Consider the following 24,071-nt stretch of genomic DNA (forward strand, 5'->3'; position numbering starts at 1 on the left):
AATGTGCACAGCCAGAATTCTTGCCTACATGAATAGATATTGATTATACTTTTATACTCAGGTAAAATATTTACATTGTTTTCGATATAGTCTAGATAACTTCTCTAAGATATATTTCCCATGATCACACGTGTTTTTTACAAGCTTTTATTTTTCTTTCATTCTCAAATCTTCTAGTTCACCTACAGAAATTTTCCACGTCGCTTCAGTTTCCATGACAATGCATTATTATGATATGCATGAGCTGACGGTGCAGCCCGGATCGGCTCCAAACGAGAACGGAAATAAACATTTCTTTTTCTTTTTTATATTTGCGTTGATTGAATGAAAGGTAAATTGCAGTTTACGATTTATGACGTATAAAATACTACTTACTAGATCTTGTTCAAACCAATTTTCGGTGGAAGTTTATATAGTAATATACATCATAAATTTTTATGAGTTTTATCATTCTCTTATTTTAGAAGTTACAGGGGGGGGAACACATTGTACCACTTTGGAAGTGTCACTCGCGCAAACTATTCAGTTTTAAAAAAGATATTAGAAACCTCAATACCACATTTGAAGACCTATCCATAGTAAAAAAAAATTTTTTGAGTTTCAGTTCTAAGTATGTGTAAAATTTATTGTTTTCTTTTTTCAATTTTTGTGTAAAATCTTAATGCGGTTCACAGAATACATCTACTTACCAAGTTTCAACAGTATAGTTATTATAGTTTCGGAAAATTGATGATTTGTTTGTATACCTCGCCCTCTTCGCTCGCTCGGTCAACAAATTAAGAATGTTTTAGACTAGTAACTGAATGTGTCACTCATATAAACAAGAAGCAGCCGAGCTTTCACTAAATATTTGTTTATAGAAAAAGCCACTGATAAGGAATGGCATCATCAGGGAAAGGAGACCGGCGCCCATGCACATAGAATCACAATCACGTTTATATCCTCGAGCCATTGGCTGTGGTACAAAGCAAGTTCAAACGGTGTTGGACCATAAATAGATGTTATGTTACCGATATCGATTGGCCCTGGTTGGACACTGTGGGTAGCCTATATATAAAGCTCAGATAGACACCAGTGCAGACGGCTGAAAAATACTAATACTAGTGAACTTCAATTAGCTTATGGGACTGAAGAAACAAAGGCATACTTATGAAGGCATGAATTAAAATCATGGTAGAAGAACTTAGTTTTACTCGGTTTACTTAGTAAGCAATACATATATTTCATATTATATAGATCAATATTAATATTAAGTGAGCGGACCCTAGGCTCCGACGTTCGAGGTTGAAGAAGAAACCGGAAATACACTCCAATGCGAAGAATAAGTACATGGATTCAATTCGGATTTTAATTCACAATATTTAGTTATATGTAACTTTTAGGTACTATTATGGCAGTAATAGTTTGTTACGTTAAGCCATTATATCATAGTTATTATATACATGTCATTCAGCGCGCGCCCTGCAATGCAAGGAAAGAAAGCCTACACAAGGTATAACGCAATAATTCTTCGCAATATTTTTTTCCATGGTAGCTAGCTTATTATCATAAATATAGCCATAAACAATAAATAGACAAATAATAGCCAAATCTTCCAAATATAATGGCAAATTTAAGCTAACCCTGGGCTTCGGGCCATCACAGTTCCGAATGCATACGGGAACACGCGAGGATGAGACAGAGCAAGCTTATTAGAAATTCAAATCTTGTAAAATAGCACCAAATGACGTGATCGTAATATTTTTGCTATGATCCTTTTCATTGAGAAATCAATACGTTATCCTCTTATCTGTCGCATAATAAAATCTTTTCAATGATAAAACATCAACATACATTGAAGTATGCCAACAATTTTGTATGGAAAAATGTTAGTTCCACTTTAATTAATTTCCACTCTTTATGGTCAAGCTGTAACTCCCCTCATTCCCAGTCACAAAAGTCTTTTGTGCGATCTTTAATTCAACCCAATCTCATTAAGGTTATTAGAGATTACAATAATAAAAACACAGTAAGTTCATAAATGATGTTTCAGAAACGAAGCAGGAATACATATAGCAAAATATAGTTGACTCCCGTGGGAATTTCGGGACAAAAAGTACCCTATGTCCTTCTCCGTACTTCAAACTTAGTGTATGTAAAATTTAAAATATATTGGTTGAGCGGGTAAAGCGTGAAGAGGTAACAACTTACTTTCGCATTTATAATATTAGTTATGATTAGGATTGATACGGCATTGCTACGCCATTGGGTTGGTTGGGCTTTATGGTTTACAGGAAGAAGAACTACCTAGATGATGGGACATTCATTGCACTTCGGTACACCTTATGTTTTGAGTAAATCAGCAACAGCAAAGTAAGTCTTACTTTATTTGTCTTTCAGCTGTTACTATTCATCGATAAATTAAATATTAATTTTCCCCATCACTAGTTAATGCGATCGCGCATCGAATGAACAAAACGCAAGAGCGGGCGAAGGCCGAACACTACGTGCCTCCAACCAAATAGGGGTCACAGACGGCCGCAAAGGCGCAGACACGGATGCGCTATGCCCATTAAATCGGCATTTTCCTTATTTTGAGAAAGAGGACCACCGTATTTAACGGTACCAAAAGAGAAGGACCAAAATTCAAAGTTTTGGTAAAGTATTTCCCAATAACTTATCCATTCTGTATTATTTAAATAATAATAAAAATATGATAACTGTGGAAGCATCTAGTTAATTAGTTGATTAAGGGATGAGAAACCTAAAACCAAATAGCAAACCACATGAGTGAGTATCAAATTGATTAAGTACTCCATCACTTTAATACCTTTGTTATATTTGCACATTGCAACGCCTGTCGGACTTTAATAGCAAATAAACCTTGACTAAAGACAGAAGGCGCTTTGTGGATTAGGTATAACATCAATCTCAACGATACTGTTGAACAATAGCATAGATATTTAAGAATTAGGCAAATAATCCACAGATTGAAAATGTAAATCAGAACCTATATGCAAATATTATATTCAAATAACGAACAATGTGATTGTGTTACAGGCGTTAAATTTAGGCATGACAGGCTTAGCTAAAGCTAAAATTACAAGTTTAGCCCTTGTAAATGTTTCATCCCTGCAGAGCAGAATCAACAGTAAGCGGCTCTTGCTTTAAGTAGGTACTTAGTAACAAATAAGATCCTAGTAGCGTCAGAAATTACACAGAATATTATAAAACGCCTTTATGAACATAGAAAGAAAAACTTTAGTCGGCAAAAAATTAGGCATACAGTTTGCTTATAATACACATAGGTATGAAGTGGTCAGGTACGGTACTTTGTGAAGATCCTTTATATTTTTATTTATTAATGTATTTTGTAACATTCGCACACATGTACGTAATTTGTATAGGAGTCCTCGTATGTCCTATTTCATTATATCTAGTCAGTAACAGTATATGCCGCCACGTGACTTTGTTTTAAAGAGGCCCTATCACCAGTCCAATTTCTCCATCCAAATAGTGAGTCATCTACTCCAATAAGAGTGTTGCTACATCTACATATACGGATTAAGTATCGAATTTATGTTTTGCCAGCACGTGCATTACCATATCAATATGGCAACACTTCCTGCCGGTCCGCAGATATAGCACGCTCCATCGTAATTAGTTCAAACTCACGTATTCTTAGAAGCGTTAGATTTATTCCAATGGCTGTATATGTACGATGACTGTGCGCCGGCGGCGCCGGTGTTATTAATCTGCATATTTTTACACTTACGAAGTGTTTCCGCCATTCATAAAAGATCAAATAAAGATTGCAGTCGCTGTGCAAACATTGTTAACTGTGAGACATTGTAAAGATACACATGATTGCACGTACCAGCCACATGGATATTCGGTTAGCTAAAATCAAGCCCAAGATGACCCATAGTAGACACCTTTGGCACAAATACATACGAAGAGACCCGAACGCAAATTAACTGGAAGGAAAATGGGACAAGAGTCGCTTACTTTGCACAGTTTAATTTGTGCATTTTGTGCAAAAACGAAGCACCTTTCCCCTCTGCAGCAGCATCTCATTGGCGTCGCCCCGCGGTAAAAAGTAGCCTATGACACTCCCGCTCTCCAACTATCTCCACACCAAAAATCACCTCAAACAAATAAACACACTCTTTCGCTTTTATATAGTTTAGCTGTACCATCATGGGTCTGCATCAGGTGTTCCAGATCTTCGATTTTTATACCTGAACAGAAAATGCTCATCAGACTGAACAATTTTTGTTAAATCGTCATTTCTACATATATATTTCCTGTATAGTTTAGCTGGACCATATCGGGTCTACATCAGGTGTTACAGATCTTCGATTTTTATGTCTCAACAAAAAATACTGATGAGCATGCTGATGGCTGAACAACTTTTGTTAAGGTGTCAATTCTATATTTCCTATAGTTTAGCTGTACCATCACTGTTCTTCATCAGGTGTTCCAGTTATCAAAATCATTTATACCTTTATGTTGCCCAGGCCGTATCAGGACACTTGCGCTAAAAAAATTGCGTGAAAGACACATGCGCAAAGACTCATGCGCGAAAGCCATATGCGCGCAAGACATTTGCGCGCAAAGACTTATGCGCGAAAGACATTTGCGCGCAAGACCCATGCGTGCAAGACATTTGCGCGCAAGACCCCATGCCCGCAAGACCCATGCGCGCAAGACATTTGCACGCAAGACCTTGCGTGTAAACAACTTACGCGAAAGACTAAAAGGTTAAGGAATTAAGGCGTTGCGTTGCATTGCAACGCCTTAATTCCTTAACCTTTTAAGTCTTTCACGCAAGTTGTTTACACGCAAGTTCTATCGCGCAAGTTCTTTCGCGCAAGTTTCTAGCGCGCAAGTGCTTTCGCGCACCATTCTTGCGCGCAAGTTTCTTTGTGCGCAAGTTTCTTTGCGCACAAGTGTCTTTTGCGCATGTGTCTTGCGCGCAAAAGTACCAAACTCTGCCCAGGCTCAATTAATAGCTATAACAAAAAAGTTTCATTCAAATTCGTCCGTCGTCGAAGACTAGCGTGTACAAACATACAATTTTTTTTTCAAAATCTTACTCTGTTACTAATGACTCTGTCGCCTAATTTTGTTTTTAAGTAAATTTAAGTACAGATTTTTCTACTCTTTTATTATATGTATTAATTGATAAATCATCACCATAAACGTAATAGGAATTTCATTTAGCTGTCTGACAAACAAAATGAGTGGTTTTAATTTTATCATACCTATCTTTGAAAGCATTGTCATTATCACAGTATTTATTTCACTGGTGTTTCTATTTACACAAGGGCCTTCTAATAGTCATCAAAACAAAAATTGGTCAACTAGCCTATTGTGGTAAATAACACGACAAAAATAGAATAATGGTAACGAAATTATATTATCTTACCTACTATATGGAATAAAAATTACATTATAAATAAATATTTTATTACGCTTACCTGTATTATTACTTATATGTAATACACGAGGAACCACCAGTTAGTAGGTCCTTGGAGACATATTCGGAAACCCACCGGTGGGCCTTCTTAGTGAGTACTGGAAGAGACGCATGTCCAAAATTAAAGTAAAGATCTTTTGTTAAAAGTAATTTTACGCAACGGAAAGGGATGTCAATTGAATTTTTCAACGTGAATAGGTTCTTAACAAAAAGCCGATCAAAAAAGTGATGAGAAAAACATTATAAATATCTAGCCAAAGCTAAAAGTACAATAATCGACATTAATTTATCCGAAGATCTCCTGAGAACCCCGTAAAAGATTATGAAAACTTAAACAGAAATACTATGGTTTTAGAAAATCTAAAATTATGCTGAGGACCAAATTATCAATATTCATGAAACATTATAGTCTAAATTGAACCCGTAGGCTATTATAATGCGACCGCGTTGAAACGCGACACCACGCCTGCATTCTTAGCATCACGTTACACGGCGGGGAAGGAAACTCGAGAGTGTCTAATATTCCTATAAGGTTTCATGCATCTGCAATTAATTTCTTTACAATAATCCGTAAACAAATAATAAGGTGACGTCATCAGGAAGTCACCTTGTAGAATCTCTTTTGAAAATGATATAGGTACCTAGGTACTCGATATAAATGCATTAACTACAGCAATAAATCAATGTGTAAGCTAGCACGCGCCACGTACAGATTACGTACATTTCTTTATTGTTAGAGTGTTTAAACTAGATATAATACCTTCATACTCATTGTATGTTACTGACATTGTCAGTTGTAAAGAAATAGTTTTTCTCTCTCTCTCTCTCTCAGAAATGGTCGCCAACAATATATGTAGATTTGCTCTGTGAAAATAAAATAATTTACTGCGTTGTTCTAAACCTCTATTTTATTCCAATTTTGCTCATAACCCATCAGGTTATGGGCCCAGGAACGATTTTTGCGCTTTGCTACGTTAATTTTTCGAAACAGTAAATATAAAATTGATATTGAAATTGTTGACGGCCATTACGTTCCACAAATCGCACCATGGCTACATCGTCTGGGAATTTTGGTAATGTGGGCATTCCTATCGAAAAACTAAAAGGGATTGAAGACTACAACCATTGGAAATTTATGCTTAAAATGATATTGATGCATGAAGACTTGTACGATTGTGTGGAATCGGCGGAGTCGGCCGAAGCTTGCAAAGATGTGAAAAAGAAGCAGAAAGCCCTGGCGAAGATTTGTCTCTCTGTTGGACCATCAGCTTTACAACATGTCCGTAATGCGACGACACCGTATGAAGCTTGGACCAACTTGCAGCGTGCATATGAGGACAAGGGACTTTGTCGGCGCTTGGGATTGCTACGATCTTTGTTTGGTGCCAAACTGAGTGGAGCAGAGAGCATGCAGAGCTACCTATCACATATTACGGAGCTCGGACAGCAGTTGGAGGATATTGGATCTAAACTTGAGGACGAATTTTTAGCTGTAGTTATGTTAGGTGGTTTGACAACTGACTATGACCCACTGATTATGGCTTTGGAAAATTCGGGAAAGCCTCTTACGACTGAACTTGTCAAAATAAAATTGTTGCAGGAGCAACAACGACGGGATGGAAAAACTGAACACTCCGATTTCAACGCTTTAGTGATGAAGAAGACATTCAAATCATTTAAATGTTTCCGATGCAAAAAGACCGGGCATTTTAAGAAAGATTGTCCAGAAGGAAAGAAAAACCAGAAGAGTGATAAGTCTTTATTGACAGCTTTATCAGCAAATATTCAGAAAAATGTCTGGTATATCGATTCTGGAGCGACAAATCACATGTGTCATAATAAATTACAAATGATGGATTTTCAGTGTGGAAAGCCGTTGCAAGTGAATGTTGCTAATGGAGATACAGTGCTGACAAGTGGTCAAGGAAAAGTTCAAGTTAATTTAAGAAATGGTTTAAAGACTATAAGTAATGTTTACTATATACCGGAACTATTTACTAATTTATTATCAGTTAGTGAATTAAACAGAAAAGGCTATAATGTAATTTTTAGTCCAAAAGGTTGTAAAATATATGATGATAGTGAAGTTATAGCTACAGGTAGTTGCATTAATGGCGTATATAAATTAGATACTGTGAGCGATGAAGTTAGGTCTGAGGTTGCCATGAATTCGGTTTGTGAAAGTCTAGTAGCTGGTGAGTCCATGCAGGGTAAGGAGACTGCATTGATGTCAGTGGGAAGCAAGGTTTCACAGGATATTTGGCACAGGAGGCTGGGTCATCTCAACTCAAGAAGCATGAATCTGTTGAAAAATGGATTAGCAACAGGTATGAATTATGATTCCACTAGTTTTAATCCTTGTGTTGCGTGTATTTTAGGAAAACAAACAAAGTTGCCATTTCCTATGAAAAGTCAAAGTAGAGCAACTGAGTTGTTAGGGCTGGTACATACTGATGTCTGTGGTCCTTTGCAGACACAGTCTTTCAGTGGAGCGCGATATTTTGTAATATTTTTGGATGATTTTTCAAGAAAAACATTCATTTACTTTATGAAAAACAAAAGCGAAGTTTTTGAAAAGTTTAAAATGTTTAAGGTTCTTGTAGAAAATCAATTAGATAAAAAGATAAAAATATTGCGTAGTGATAACGGTGGTGAATATATTAACCATGTTTTTCAGGAATATTTGAAAAACTGCGGGATAATACATCAAACGACAATACCTCATTGTAGTCAACAAAATGGTGTTGCAGAAAGAGCACTTCGGACTATCATGGATAAAACTCGCTGTATGCTGAAAGATGCTGGATTAAATCAACAGTTTTGGGCTGAAGCTGCTAACACGGCTGTGTACTTGAAAAACTGTTCACCAACAAAAGCAGTGAGAGGGGCTACACCTGAGGAAATGTGGGCTTCTAAGAAAGTTGATGTAAGTCATTTACGTATTTTTGGTTGTATAGCCTATGCATTAGTCGAGAACTGTCGGAAGCTTGACACAAAAGGAAGGAAATATATCTTTGTAGGATATTGTGAGAATAGCAAGGGCTACAGACTTATAGATCCAGAATTTCCAAAGAATTGTGTTAAAGCTAGACATGTCACGTTTATCGAAAAAGAATTTATAGGTAATACGGTGTCACAAGATGATAATAAGAAGCAAAGTATATCATTTTCACTGGACTGCCCATCAGGTGAGCAAACGTCACCAGACTTGAATGAAAGCCTGCAATCTAATGACCCTGTTAATACCCGGAGATTGACAATTTTCAGTATGGATGACTCAGAAGATATGGAAACTACAGATAATCTGTCGGATAGTACTTATGTTCCAGATGAAACAAACATGTCTTCAGATGAATCCACTGTGACGTCCTTCGAAGATGCTGTAACAAGTGACTTCGAGTTAGCCGGGTTAACAGAAATCATGAGCGAGGATACGCCTAGTACGGTGCAGCAAGGATTGGATAGCAGTGAGGCCAAACAATGGCAAGATGCCATGAATGATGAGTATAACTCTTTCATCGTTAACAAATGTTGGACTTTAGTAGATTTACCTGAAGGAAGTAAACCAGTAAAGTGTAAATGGGTCTTATGTAAAAAGAGAGGTCTAAATGGAGAATTACTCAAATACAAAGCGCGCCTCGTCGCAAAAGGCTACACACAAAAGTATGGAATAGACTACCAGGAAACTTCTTTTGCGCCTGTAGTGCGGTATTCAACTGTAAGAGTTTTGTTGACTCTAGCTGCACAATTTGATTTAATAATTGAGCATTTAGATGTTAAAACTGCTTTTCTTAACGGAGACCTATCAGAAGTAGTTTATATGGAACAACCTGAAGGATTTATTATTAAAAATCAGGAAAACAAAGTATATAGACTGAATAAAGCAATATATGGTTTAAAACAGGCGGCAAAAGCTTGGTATGAAAAAATTAATAATGTTTTAATCAATACATTGCGATTTAAAAGGTTGTCTTCAGAACCATGTGTTTATATTCATAAACAAGACAAGGAGTTCATAATTTTAGCTTTGTATGTAGATGATATAATGTTATTTTCATCATCTAGATCTCAAATTAAAGATATTATTAAGGAAAAACTTATGAACGAGTTTGAAATGAAAGATTTCGGCCCTGTTTGTCATTTTTAGGCATGAAGATTGATAGAATGCAAAATGGCAGTTTCAATCTAGACCAGTCAAGTTATATCAAGAGAATGCTTGAAAAATTCAAAATGTCAGATTGTAAACCAATCAAGACTCCTATGGAAGTTGGTCTTAAATTGCAAAAGGAAGAAAACTCCCAGTGTAAACATGACTACAGAAGTCTTATCGGATGTCTGATGTATCTGGCTGTGTGTACCAGGCCTGATATAGCTCATAGTGTAAACTATTTGAGTCAATTCAACAACTGTTTTGGCGAAAGTCACTGGAAAGCAGCGAAACGGATACTTAGATATTTACAAGGCACTAAAGATTATAATTTAGTTTTCAAAAAGGATAACTTAGAAATTACAGGTTTCGCAGATGCAGACTGGGGTGGTGACCAGCTTGATCGAAGATCATATACTGGGTATGTTTTTAGTCTTGGTAACTCTATCGTTTCGTGGGAGAGTCGTAAGCAGCGCACAGTGGCACTCTCAAGCACTGAGGCTGAATATATGGCAATCTCAGACTCGTGCAAGGAAGCATTGTTTTTACAACATTTTGTTAACGAATGTACTGGTACTGTGTGTAGAGTTTCGTTATTTAATGATAACCAATCTGCGAAAAAGCTTTGTCTTAATTCTGTATCGCATTCAAGAACGAAGCACATAGATATTAGACATCATTTTGTCAGAGATTTGATAAATAAAAAGATTGTTGAACTGAATTATATTTCGACTAATGAAATGTTAGCAGATATTCTGACAAAATCTTTACCAGGAGAAAAGCATTTGAAGTTTACGTCTGAGTTATTTAAGTTAAGCATGTAATAAAATATATTCCTTTTGTTTTGTTACTTATGATGTATTATTTAGTTTAAGGGGTAGTGTTAGAGTGTTTAAACTAGATATAATACCTTCATACTCATTGTATGTTACTGACATTGTCAGTTGTAAAGAAATAGTTTTTCTCTCTCTCTCTCTCTCAGAAATGGTCGCCAACAATATATGTAGATTTGCTCTGTGAAAATAAAATAATTTACTGCGTTGTTCTAAACCTCTATTTTATTCCAATTTTGCTCATAACCCATCATTTATAGTGTAAATACCACACCATCTTTTTGGTAAATACACACGTGGTTCGGAATTTATAAATTTATGTGAAACATTAAAACTGCTCACAACATGACAACTTAGCTTTTTGCAGCTTAAAAAAGTAAACACCAAAAGACGTACAATCGTTTTGATATATGCTTCTCAACCTCATTCCTTTACCATATAGGAGATCACAAATCCCTACAAAAATCCGACTTCATCGCAAATCGTATAGAATCACGTTCATACGAGTGCAATCCTTGGGTTGGCTCGTCGCAGTAAAAACTGGTCGGAGCCGACAAGGAGCGCGGCCTGCCGTTTGTCAGTACCTATTTACATTGATGATTGTGTTTATCGGATTTTTCTACCGCAGTAGCATTCATAACGAGGATTGTACATTTGATTTCGAAAAAACATGACATCAAATACTACCTATTTGAGTTAGTGTAGTTTACGAAACTATTAGGCAAATTAGACATGCAGAAACAACCACGCTTTGTAAACAATGCACGTGCTAAGTTAAATAAAAATACGAGCATTTTCTTTATGTAGAATTACATATATAGATATAAAATGAACGTAACAGTCACGCGTAGCTTTGGAGAAATCTTCGCGATTGATTCCTAGCGAGCGCGTAAGAAGCGGCTTTCGGCGTGTGCAGTTCTAAATTTAGCAAGCAGCTTCACATCCGAGGGGAATTTGGAGGTTCAAAGACCTCGCGAACCGGCGAGGGCCCGCTCCCCGCTGCGGAGGTAAAGTTCAAGGCAAGCACAAATCGATAACTTCGTTTCATTTATAAATTTAGGTTTTGGAAGCCAAGTTCCATTTCCCTAGTGAAACGAATCAGTACGGTATTGCAATGGGATCCACAAAAATCGGAATGTTTTCAAAGGCCGTATCAAAGACCCAGCTAGTATCAGATAATCAACAGATGAAAGTGTTTTTCATAGCTTATGTACTAATTTGGAAGGGACTATAGGGGTATTACTGCAGCAAACTAACCATCTTATTTAAAAAGCGGTTAAGTTTTTGCTCAAGTGAGTATTTTTACCACAAAAGGGCAAAAAGCTACTGAAGTTATGCAAACCCCGGGATTTGGCATTGAGCCAGTGCCTTAAGAGACTTACAAAGAATCTTTACTCGTAGTTCCTTATTGGGTTGGATTTTTTTCACTAATAAATAACTAAATGACAACTATCAATAAATTAACAAATTAACTGGGCCAGGATGTGCTTACCCATGCGCCTACGCCACTGTCAAAGCGCTGGTGAATTGGCGCAAGCTAAGACTGGCCAAGTCTCGTCTTGTTCTTGCATTTGGGCAACACTACTGTCAATTGTGGTGATAACTACGAATATTTTTTTAAAAGGTATACATGGTAAAAATTATATTTAGGTAACTTTGGAATTCGATCGATTGATACAACAACAACGTTTAAGTAACAAAATTCGAAACATTATGCAAAGGGATTATACGTAAGTAACCCTAATAGCTGAAAAATAATGCAATAAAAAAATCTATACACATACTTTTGGCTCTAATTTCGTTCTCTGAAGTCATAATGCCTAGTCATAAACCTAATTAATATTATATAACAAATGTACACGATTGAAAACTTGAGGATTTCTAGTCAATTTATCAATATTTCAAGTAGCACACCAAACACAGCACAGTGCAAAGAAAGGAACAGCTAATAAAACAAACATTAGCAGCAACTAGGTTTTCAAATATTAATGAGCGCAAAGGTTGGAGAATATCATAAACCTTCAGTTAGTTACCTAACTAACGTTATAGGTAGGTAACAGTTAGGTACCTACCTATAACGTTATATTTTGCGTAGATCAGGTTATTATAATGTAACGATTCATTTAGACCTCAGATCAGAGGTCGTCAATTAGTATAATGTAGTTCATTGTCAATTACATTACAAGTGCTTTTATTATCGCACTCGTCTTAAGTGGAATTAACTATTCCAAATTTGTTAGCTTCTCAGTTGTTTCTTGTGACTTGGGTTTTCGAGCAAATTGCTTCTTGTATCATATCATATTTGGCATTGTTATATTTCACTATAGACATCTAGATAGGTATCGGGCCATCTGTGTGGGACATACAGCTATTGGTGCAGGCAAACTGGAATACCTATTCAAATATTTTACACCAACTAGTTTTGAACTCGCTAAAAAATCAACATTTCTGTCTGAAAAAAGTACCCTAAATTCAGTCAAACTAATGATGCATAAAGTTTAATCCATTTTAATAGGTATATTACGAGCGCGGGTCGGCCGGCGGCGTGCGCAATAACATTCGAGTTTTAATAACACGATTGTTAACATAACCATTGTATGCTCACAATGCTGCTTTGACGGCGGCAACGATATAAAATATTTATCACAATGAAAACATTATCAGTAAAAATCGGCCACAATCAGGGTTAGGGATTTGCATATTGAAACCTTCTATGATTTTGGGATCTGTAATTTTATAATGATTAGCTGTGTAACCATCACCCAAGATCACGGTGAGGTAGGTTACAACCTCACCGTGATCTTGGGTGACTTGAGCAATAGCCACATTTCAAACGTAACATTGTATGGTTTTCGCGCTTACATCAAGATATTCGCTATAATAGATAACATATAGATCTTATCTATTTGCAATCCTGGCAAAAAGTTAAACTGCTTCAAGTGCCGGCTCAGTCGTACTTTCTACAGGGTCCGAGTAGCGTCTACCCCTTCCAAACATACAAATTTATTTTGTTTTTCATCTAGCAGACTTATTTCTCACTCTGAAATGGTAGATAGTAGAGATAGCACATTAGGATACCTATGCATTATTTATTATTTTATTCTTTGTTACTAAACTAGAAATGTCACAAAAACAACACAATTATTATAAATATCCGCATTTTAGTTATCACCCGAATTAGATTTTATTGATATGTAGCAAAAGAGAATCGACGGAAATATACCCAACTAGATGTTGCCCGGGGCTTCGCTCCCGTGATAATTTCGAGATAAAATACTTACCTATAGCCTATAGCAATCTTGGATAACGTAAGTACCTTTAGATTACCTAGGTACCTCAATCGTACAAATAGATATTAGATATTTCAAAGTTGAGGTGTGGTGTGGTGATACCTATAAACATTCATAGAAAAGGCTGTATGATATAATATACCTACGACTCTTGCCCCTGAGATTCAAGAGCTATAGAGCAGTAATTAGCATAATAGTACCCCAAATAAGAGTATATAACAAATCTCCTTCCGCAAACGCACAGTATGAATATTATCATCTTTATTATTGTTTAGTTGTGTTTAGGACATACCTTTCGGATACAATCGGAGCTTGCAGGCCGGTATTCCAATAAGTAAACACACACGAACACTGCACGGTAACACTCATAAAATTACAAAAACACGCAGTTTATTTTGGGGTTTCGGGGGCTGAACAGCTGTATTATTTACCGCGGGGTTTGTCGGATCGTCCTTGAGGGACGCGGCGCGCCATGTTGCATAGAGCACGAGCGCATGGCGACTGCGCCAGCCGCCCCTACGCGCGTGCGCGGTGCGTCACCCTCGTATTTGTTCCGCCCGCGCTTCCTTGTTCGCAGAATCCGGCCGTGCATCAAAAAATGGTTGCATGCATTGCAGTTAAATATACAGATATAGAAAGGGCCCCGCGCGCGTTGGTACTATATCCTTGTCTTTGATTTATCTAGAAATTGAATGTGGCACAAAAGTTTCTATTGCCCGGGAACTTAAACACGAACCCATTACTTAACTAAGTAGGTAGGTAGAAAGAAAGAAAAAAAATATTCGACATTTTTTTTTATTGTTGCTTTGCTTAACAGGTACCAACTACGTATACCATCTACCTATCCTAATCGTAACTAGTCCTAACTGTCCAAAATTCCTAACTAATCCTATAAATGCGAAAGTAAGTTTGTTCTTCACGCTCTATCGACTCAACCAATCAAGGAGAAGGACATACGGGGTTATTACCCGTATGTCCCGAACCCGATGTACTACATCCCGAAAAATTAACGCAGGCGAAACCGCGGGTAAAAACTTGTATGTTATAACTTCTTATTCTTAGCCATAACGCTAATTTTCACCTAGTTACCAGGCGTCACCAAATGCCTAGATAATCGTCACGTCTCGACGAAAAAGCGTTACAAGCGAGGCACTTGGGACCACCCAAATCCAGTTCTTCTACCAATACCTTACACGCTATAGAACTGCGAGCTGCTACGAAGTGGCGTACGCGAAATAAAGCAGCAGTTGGCAGTGGTCAGTAAAAAGATAGATAAGTACGATGATGATCAATATACCTAGTTATATACATAGAAGTTACCTACAATTAAACCTTAAAATAGTTATTTTACTTCCAGTCAGTCAAAGGAAAGCTTTTATTGAAATTGAAACGCAGAGTTATACCTATATATGCTTATCTTCGAGTCTACGAGTTCTGTTATGGTAATATCCTTATCTTGGATGCATCGAAGCCTTCCTGCGCCTCCCACGAGCCACCCACATGAAAACAGTTGTAACTGAACCAACCAGTCGAACGAACCCTTTCATGCAAGGAGAGAAAAATTGGACCTTATAACCTGAGTAATACCGGTCAGAAAAATACAAGCAAGTTTATTATACTTAACTCTTTTGTACTTATTATTGTTTATTTGTTCTTGATTCTACTCTACAATCTCGTTAGGGATCCGTGGGCGAATGTCTAATTGGAAAACCTTATAGTTTCGTCATGTTAGTCTGTACTTAGTAGGTATCTATGTATTCTGTTGAAAATTTTACAAGTACACACATCAAAATATCTCTCTCATCTCTGCAGTTGCGTTCGGGGTTGTGAACCGGAAATGATGTCCGAAATAAGAATTTTATCGGGACATACATTCGGGAAAGACTCAGGTGGTCGAATACATTAGTTTGTAAGCTTTGTATCAACGCAAAATAAAACAGGGAATGTCCGAGAATTCGACGACTAAAATCTCCCAGGCTCCCAGGTGGGAACGAACTTGGGCTATGGTCGTTCCCGCAAATATGGCCAGAGCGGTATATTGCTCAAGTTGCCTCGTTTTAGTGCCGCTGCCTGGCGATACAGAGAGTACGCTGAAGATGTCCCATTATATTAGGTACCTCCACAGATCATTTAATGATCTGTGGGTACCTCGCACGGAAATTAGCTGTTTTTATCCGATAGTCGTATTCGGGCCTAAGTAGGGGATTTAGGTGGGATTTAGGTTCACTCTTTGAAGTAATGGACTAGAAGGGAAGCCTTGGTCTCTATATAAGTCGACATTCCGTGCGAACCAAGGAGCCGCGATTGCGCGGCGAATGCACCTACTTTGGATGGCTTGCAACTTGTGCAAATGGGAGGGTGTAGCGAGCGTGTGCGCAAACCAAACTGGACTTGGCATAGGACGAGGCGAATGCAGGTCTTGTAGAGCGTCAGTTTGTATAAATGACGCTCTAGGGTGCCTGATGATGGAGGAGAACCACAGAAATAAAACAATGCAAAGGAGAACGATGTCTGTCTGTTCCAAGCATGGACTAGTAAGTACTTCGTACAACGTACCTAATAATAGGGCATATTACGCAAAGCTCAGCGCAGATGGCGCTACTGGTACAACTAAGGTACACAAACATTTCCAATGGAGGCAAAAAGCGCCAATTTTCAATATTGTTGCATATTTACGACCAAAAATACCTTCTACGCAATCGTGATGCAAGTTTAAAGGAAAAAGGAAAGATTTAGTGGATTATCCTGAAAATATTATCACTATTTTAGGTTATGTTCTGCATTATTTGGTCAACTGTGGTCATAAACTGATTTAAACTTGATTTTGACTGAAGATCTTACTTGTATGAAGTCCATATAAGTTTTCACATGTGAAGTATTCAGAGCTTCTTTTTTACCGTTTACTGGCTCGAAAATTTTACAGCGTGAGGCGCAATCCATGCTTTTTGAAGTTTTTTATCTTATAGAAAACGATATTTCCCAATATTTCAGCACTAGAAGACAGAGTTTCCATTATGATTTGATTTCATTTCTGTGTATATACAAAAAAAAAACAAATGTCAATAAAGGGAGCGGAGCTGAGCCATGCTGACAATGACATTTATGGAAAATAGTAAGGTAAGGTAGGTACGTCGTGGAATGGAAGGAAAACAAATCAAAAAGTCAGAAAATTTTGATTCGCCGTGGTTTATTTTATTGCATAGAAGTGATTTTTTTAAATCAAATTTAAGTACATCTCAATTATGCCAGAAGACAAGAAAAATCAGTATGTACATTACCATATATTAGTGTAGTTTCATGCCCAATAAAATATATAAGATACCTAGTATTTGTCCTGGTTTTAAATTTCAAAAAGGCTCTTCCTGTCTTAGGCTGTTTATCAGGCGTCTAGGCGAATCAAAGAATTAAGTTACTTGAAAACAAGGTTAAAGATAAAAAGGTTTATCTTTTTTCAGACAAAAGGGAAAAAGTAATGCAAAGGAGCAAAGAAAGTCGCGTCAGGGCAGGCAGAAATCTGGACCGACTAAAATACCAGACCCTTCCTCTATCGAAAATAAAACTGAAGCACCAAAAGGTAATTAATTATGTTATGGTAAATAAGGTGTTAAATTCCTTTTTGTGAAAAAGAGATTACTTATTGTAATATATAAGCAGGTATTCATGCTTTGGCAAATATTATATAGGATATGCGCCTATGAAGGTCTAATTTCGGAATGATTTGATTTGTGAATAAAATTCTAGTAGCACAAGAACCTTTATATGAAGATCCCAGACCAGAGCTCTACAAGAACCTTAAGAGAGAAACTGATGAAATACTAAAAATAACAGAGGAAGCTAACTCTAAATATAAGAAGAAAGAAATTCAAAGCAACTGGAGCAAATATGAAATCCCAGTGGAGAGCTATGATGACATTCAGGAGCAGGAGAACATGGGTGCCGATTATGAGGTTTGAAGCTTTGTATAAAATTTTCTAGTAACTGATTCAATAATGAAATGTTTATGTTGTTTTGAAACATATGAGCATAAATGAATTGTAGTTGTAGGTATATGAACACATGTTATGTCAAAAAGCTAACAATCATTTCACTAATGAAAAAAATGTAGTGACTTCATCATAATGTTATAAATGTAGAGTGTGTTTGTATGCATTGATCTCTAAAACTATCAGTATGAGAATAAATTGTATGTATAATAGAATCCATTGCTGGACACAGTGTAAATAGTGTACTTACATACTTACAAAACTTTGTTTGAATCCCTTATGCATTTTTTCCTTGAGTTCCCGGAGTTGACAGCTAAAATTCATAAAGATGCATACACATTCAAATCTTATAATCATTTCTTTTTTTAAACATTATACATTCTGAAAAATTAAGTTGTTAGTTGTTCTGCCTCTTCCCCAGCTTGGCTACCTATATGAAGAAAAAATAATTTTATAAATAACAATTTTTATTTCAGAAATTAATTCAAATGCCTATGTCAGTTGGTGGGCACTTCCAATTCAAACATGAAAAATCTTGGGACATTGGCACAGGACCATCCATATATGATAAGTACTTTGAAATAAATATGAATGATCTTGCCACTGCATTATGTACAATACCTTTCTATGAAAGAAATGACATAGACAGAGATATCTTTAGTGAAACTGATATATTAACTATGGACAGCAGAGCTGTTAAATATAAACAAAAATATTATAATGATAAATCTTATACAACTCCTGAATTGGAAGCAAGAGACAAAATATCAAATAGTTTAAAAGATTCATTCAGCAAAACTCAACCAGGTGACATTGTCTGCAAAAATTTAGATTCTGCAGAGAAAAATAATGATGATACAGCAGATGAAACTCCTGCTGCCCTCTCTGTAAAAGACAATGATGAAATAGATTTCAAATTAGAAAACAACAAAAATGTTATTGATACTGATATTAACAATGACATGCAAGCAGTTTGTCAAAGCCAAAAAGTGGTAGATGTAATGAATGAAATTGAAGATCTAATCCTAGAACATAGCAACTCACTGGTTCAAGACGAAACACCAGCTCCTAAAGCTCAAAACAATATCATTAGAAATGATAAGTTAATAGTAAAAGGTGTGTATAAATTATTATTCTACTTAGAAGACACACTTACATATAACTGTATTTTTAAACTTTCACTCGAGACTTATTTAAAGTTTTCGTTGTGAAAGTGCTAAAGTATACTCAATCAAGATCCTCAATAAATGGCATATTACATGGACGCAAATTGCTTATCATAAATAAAACTATGTCATTGGCTTTTTATTTGCAGAAACATGCGACAAGGCCATGCCTTCGAAACCAGAGGAATCGAAAAATCCAGTTATAGAATCTCCTGAAGACCTTGAGAAATGGCTTGACGATTTCTTAGATGGTTGATGTTAACTTGCATGTGCTCATGTAAGAAATAAAAACTATTTTACACGAAAAAAATTTATTCACGAAAGTTATTGTGTAATTTATATAAAATTTGGAATATATGTTGGTACAAGTTGTTTATATGATGACATAAAGGAGCTTTTCTTTTCCAATACCTTGCACCAAAGTAATATTATTTAAGCTGCACATGGTAACTTGTGAAACATCAGAAACATCGCAGAACTAAAGCTAATATTTCAAATATAAACAACAATTTTAGAACGAGTTTTGATAATTTTATTTCATACAATAAATATAGAGACATCGCACGCGAATGTATGATGTATGTCTTCATTCGGCACACACAGTATCTTGACATTTACAGCGTCAGCGCCTTCACTCTGCAACAAGTTGCTTCCACTCCGCAAATTCTTCCTGTATTCTCGATATGTCGATCCTTACTGCTTAATCTCATTCGACGCCTTACTGCTTGCACAACACTTAACACATGGACTCAACCAAGCCAGGTAAAGATTTTACACGTAACGGGGTATCCAGTAAGATATTACCAACAAATGAAAAGCTACTGTCAAGGGCGATGACAGTAACGTAAATTAAATGCTACATAACGCATGCGGAATTTCAGATTTGAAATATCGTAAGGCTCCATGGCTCGGGAACATGCTCCACTCACGAGGACTATCTTCAACCTGCAACAGCTTCGTCGATCTTATCTTGGATGTTGGGATTTTTTTCATTTACCGCGTCGCGGTGCTGCAGATGCATGTTACATTGAGGTCTTCAATAAGAGCTCCCTGAATGACCACATCATATGGAATGTAAAATACAGTGTGTAATGTATATTTTTTGAAGACTTGGAAATGAGAGAGCCAATGTTCTTGAGATATAGAAGAAGAGTTGGGCGAACTTTTGTAACAACATGATTCATATTTTTCACAAACGGCCCTTTAAATTTATAGTAAAATAGTTATGTAATCATTGTAAAATAATAATCAATTACTAATATAGTCCGATTACATTAATTTTTTTTGTAATCCTTAATCATCATCATCCTATCGAGTGTTATTGCTAACACTGATGTCAGATTTTATTCAAGTCGCCTAAAGGCATCTGACATGACTTTTACGACTACTTACCGCCATCTAGTGGCAGGTAGTCGCACACACTAATCATAAGTAATGATTATGAAAAATAGTCTTAATCCTTAATAATCAATCTGACTACTTTTTGCCTTACTTTTAGTCAGATGAAGTGAACACTTGCATACAACTTAAATAACATTCAAAGAATAAATACATTTTTAGTTAAAATAACTTAAATTTGATTTATAAAAGTAGGATAGTTACTCAACGATGATTTTTAAATTGTTGTTTGCTTTAAGGCAAACCAATGTAATAGAGATAATGACGCCACATCACAATACCTATTTTAATCAGAAACAAATTATTTTGAAAGAATAGTTGAACCCATTTCAGACACGGGAATAGATATTATTAAAAATGTCATACACCATAATTATTTCAATGGAAATATACTTCATTTAAGTCTCACTATTCATAATTATACTTACCTATCATATTCCGATCATGCTATTTACATACATTACATACTTGTAGCATCAAAACGCACGTGGCGTTTTAAAACTAACAAAACAAAAATACCTCCAAAGGCTGATTTATACTAAAAGCCAGGTGCAAATGCAGCATAACAAATCAACAAGTGTACCCTAATAGCGGTAATTGTTGTAGTTGTGGTACTGCTGCGGGGTGCGGGTGTCGTAGGGCGGGTTGCGGCGGCTGAACTGGGACTGCTGCAGCGTCTTGGCGCGCGCCGCCAGCTGCGACACGAGCTGCGCCGGCGTCAGGTGCGCGATGGAGATGGGCGCTGAGTCGGCGGCGCCGCCCGTGGGGTTGAACACCACCTTGGAGCTCATGAGGTCCTGCTCCAGCACCTGCGTGTGCGTCGACACCGAGAAGTAGTCCGGCTCCGTGGCGGTGCCGGCCGAGTCGAACTTCGTCGACTCCCGGATCTCGCACGCGTCGCAGCACATCTTCGTCGTTTGAACCGCGACATCCTTCACGTTTGTCCGCGCGGTCTTCTTCGGCTTGGAGATGATCTTGTCGAGTCCGATGGCCGCGATCACGGAGTCGATAACCTGCTTGTTGGGCGCCGCGGTCGAATTCGTGTAGTGAAACTCGACGGCCGCCTGCCTCTTTAGCGGGGAACAATACTTGGGAGCTAAGCACTTTTGCTCGGGGAGGTTCATCAACTCATTGAGCATTACCAGACGACTTGGTAACACTTGTTTGCTTGACAAACGGCTATAAGCCTGATTGCAGCGAGTCAACACTGCAAAAAAATACACCAATCCATTAACCACTACCAACATAAACTAAAAAAGTCAAAGTTATGAACGTTATTAAATTAAGATTTTCAATCTTTAAATTTACTATAACTTGAACTTACAAAAACATGTACCCACCTATAACTCTAGCGTTGTTATCCATTGGTTTTGTTCCACCTGAAAGCATTTGAATTAAAATTTAAGTACATAATTTGGAATCTTAACTGTAACTTATATAATTATATAAGTTCAATATTTAACCTTTCGGAGCTAGCTTTAAGTAGTCTTCCTTAGAAAGCTTCCCATCAGCCACAAGCTGAAACATTCAGATATATAGTAAACTGTAATTTAAAAAAATACATTAAATACATAAATTGAATAAAGTAGGTATTTACTTGTGCCAATGCATCATATGGTGTGGTTTGAATTAGTGGGGCTGAGGAAATGGGGGCGGGAGCGGTCTGAGCAGGGGGCGGCACCATTACCGGGGCTGGGGCGGTGGCGGGGGCGGGGGCGGGGGCGGGGGGCACAGCGGGGGGAGTCACGGGGATGGACGTGAGGGGCACTGGGGCAGGCACGGGCTGCGGCGGCGTCTCTACCGGTGGCATCCCATACTCATAACTGGGGGCATAGCCTCCATAGTAATTTGGCTGTTGGTACATGGGATCTGTACCATACATACTTCGCAATTGGCTTGCAAAGGACATTTTCTCAGGTGATTGGTAAGAGGGCTCGGGATACAGGAATGCATCTCTTGAGCGAGATCTCGAGCGCATTCGATAACGGGGCTCCTTAGATTGCATTGGAGATCGAGAGCGACGGTATCGAAGGGGGCTGCGTCTACTCGGGCTTCGATGTGGGCTATATTGTCTTCTATGCCTCATAGAAATTAATCTGTCAGTTCTAATGCTGTGACGTGGGCTGCGTCGGGGGCTGCGGCGAGGACTTCGGCGGGGGCTCCGTCGAGGACTTCGGCGTGGGCTCCGGCGAGGACTCTGCCGATGATTACGAGGACTTCTTTTTGTACTGCGATGAGGACTGCAACGAAATAGCATATGTTTCAGACTCATTGGTGGACTGAGACGTCTTGAGCGAATTCCAGCTTTATCTCTTGGATCATGTGATTGCTTTAACATGTCTCTCTTTATCTCTAAATTCTTTCCATCTAGATGGTCAAGCTCCGTGCCTGGTGGGACCAGCTCTTCATTTCCTTCAAGACACTTTCCCAAGTATTCTCTGACCTTTACCTCTTTGTCTCTTCTAATTGCTTCATTTGTTTTATTAGGATCTCGCCGACTACCAGGCTTGATCACATCGTCAAGATCAAACTCTGTTGATAGTTCTTTTACTTTTTTCTTGAGTGTTTTGTAATAATCATCAAATTTCTGCTTGTTATCACTTCTTCTGTCTGGAGTTCCTTTTCGCTTTCTGGAGTAGTCGTCATCTCGGATCAACTCCCGAATATCCTTTACACTGTCTAGTGTAGACTCATCATAACGAGAACTTCTTTTTTTCTCGCCTTCATCCCAACTATCTATAACACTAAGACCTTCAATGAATTCTTCTTTATTAAAATCATCAAAGAAATCACTTGGCACATCCTCCGTTTCGACCGGATCGTGAGGACTTTGACTCTCGTCCATCATAACTAAACCTTCACACGAGCAAGCGAGCAATAAGAATAAAATTCGAACAAATAAATAATAATCGCAGGTAGGTACTTATGTAGATATTACACAAATCCAAACATTCTCAACTGGGCACGTTGAGGTTATATTTTATTGAATCACAAAACAAAGGGATTTTAATTTCTAAGACGTTAGGTTTTTTTAAAAGTAATTACTCAGAAAATCTTGAGTTCAAGTACCGTGAAAAACTTAGGTGAAAATTATCTACCAAAGTATTTTTCGAGTAAATATTTTTAGCACAATGTAGGTAAGTAAAACTTAAGAGAGAATAGGTATATAGGTACCTAGATTATAAAATAGCGCAATAGCATATCATTCATTCATTCATTCATTCAGCAATCTGACGTAGTTAGAGTAGAATGTCACTCACTATTGTAGTCATCGCAAAGAATTTATTCTTTTTACGGTGACTACAGTGACATACTATTACTAAACTAGAATGCCTTACGAATAAGCAAAGCCGTTCCTAAACTTGGGTCTAAAATTTGTAGACACGTTTTCTTGTATATGACAATAACAGTTTGCCAGAAAGAGATGGCTACAAATTTCGTGTCCAATTTCAGGAACTTCAGGTATTGGCACGCGGACATTGTAGAAATGTGATCTTTATAACTAGTTGTTCGCCGCGAACATAGGCCTCGCAATATGTTTTTTACAATATTGTGAATATTTCAAAAACGACTTAACTGATTTAGATGACTCACGAACTATTGACATATCCTATATACCTTTTAAATTTCATTACTGGTTTTTCATTGCGGTAAATAAAATGTTTGTACTTTTGCGTCAGCATGTGTCGTAGTTCGGCGATAGTGTGCAGCAAGCAGGGCTTGATAAACCGTTAAAAATTTCGTAACGTTACCGCTGTCAATTGTAGTTAACGTTGGCGGCTAAGGTAACGAT

The 24,071-nt window shown here is 37.4% G+C and overlaps 3 protein-coding genes across 6 annotated transcripts in view; 1 reads left to right on the forward strand and 2 right to left on the reverse strand.

Moving 5' to 3' along the window:
- The window catches only part of DAAM (Dishevelled Associated Activator of Morphogenesis), an 81,952-nt gene extending 67,696 nt beyond the window's left edge, over positions 1 to 14,256 (reverse strand). Inside the window, exon 1 of the mRNA XM_053752470.2 lies at positions 14,024 to 14,256. The gene's annotated coding sequence lies outside the window, so the exon portion shown is untranslated. The remainder of the gene's footprint in view (positions 1 to 14,023) is intronic.
- Positions 14,257 to 16,826: 2,570 nt separating this feature from the next.
- Aven (Apoptosis and caspase activation inhibitor) lies at positions 16,827 to 20,156 on the forward strand. Of its 4 annotated transcripts, XR_008405151.2 has the most exons (7): positions 16,827 to 16,996; positions 17,187 to 17,305; positions 17,473 to 17,678; positions 18,191 to 18,830; positions 19,030 to 19,157; positions 19,501 to 19,642; positions 19,762 to 20,156. XR_008405151.2 is itself a non-coding variant. In XM_053752686.2 (6 exons), exons 1-5 carry the CDS (start codon positions 16,974 to 16,976, stop codon positions 19,134 to 19,136), a joined length of 1,095 nt encoding a protein of 364 aa, XP_053608661.1. In that variant the 5' UTR covers positions 16,836 to 16,973; the 3' UTR covers positions 19,137 to 19,157; positions 19,762 to 20,156. The 4 variants fall into 4 exon arrangements, 3 of the variants coding, with proteins under 3 accessions (XP_053608661.1, XP_053608660.1, XP_053608662.1); XM_053752686.2 differs by lacking the exon at positions 19,501 to 19,642 and having other exon boundaries at positions 16,836 to 16,996; XM_053752685.2 differs by lacking the exons at positions 19,501 to 19,642; positions 19,762 to 20,156 and having other exon boundaries at positions 16,836 to 16,996; positions 19,030 to 19,400.
- Positions 20,157 to 20,718: 562 nt separating this feature from the next.
- On the reverse strand, positions 20,719 to 23,274 carry LOC128674227 (serine/arginine repetitive matrix protein 1-like). The gene is made up of 4 exons (XM_053752683.2): positions 21,876 to 23,274; positions 21,742 to 21,796; positions 21,619 to 21,657; positions 20,719 to 21,485 (listed from the first exon to the last, which is right to left on the reverse strand). Exons 1-4 carry the CDS (start codon positions 23,124 to 23,126, stop codon positions 20,863 to 20,865), a joined length of 1,968 nt encoding a protein of 655 aa, XP_053608658.1. The 5' UTR covers positions 23,127 to 23,274; the 3' UTR covers positions 20,719 to 20,862.
- Between the last annotated feature and the right edge of the window lie 797 nt (positions 23,275 to 24,071).

The sequence above is a fragment of the Plodia interpunctella genome, chromosome 12, assembly GCF_027563975.2.
Source record: "Plodia interpunctella isolate USDA-ARS_2022_Savannah chromosome 12, ilPloInte3.2, whole genome shotgun sequence".
Taxonomy (NCBI): domain Eukaryota; kingdom Metazoa; phylum Arthropoda; class Insecta; order Lepidoptera; family Pyralidae; genus Plodia; species Plodia interpunctella.

Excerpts from the sequence above, each read along its gene's own strand:
- Aven (XM_053752686.2), top strand. The coding sequence starts at position 16,974 with ATGCCAGAAGACAAGAAAAATCA. Across the intron at positions 16,997-17,186 it reads CCAGAAGACAAGAAAAATCA|ACAAAAGGGAAAAAGTAATG; the intron begins GTATGTACATTA and ends ATCTTTTTTCAG. Across the intron at positions 17,679-18,190 it reads ACATGGGTGCCGATTATGAG|AAATTAATTCAAATGCCTAT; the intron begins GTTTGAAGCTTT and ends TTTTTATTTCAG.
- LOC128674227 (XM_053752683.2), bottom strand. The coding sequence starts at position 23,126 with ATGATGGACGAGAGTCAAAGTCCTCACGATCCGGTCGAAACGGAGGAT. Across the intron at positions 21,797-21,875 it reads CATATGATGCATTGGCACAA|CTTGTGGCTGATGGGAAGCT; the intron begins GTAAATACCTAC and ends TGAATGTTTCAG. Across the intron at positions 21,486-21,618 it reads TAACAACGCTAGAGTTATAG|TGTTGACTCGCTGCAATCAG; the intron begins GTGGGTACATGT and ends ATTTTTTTGCAG.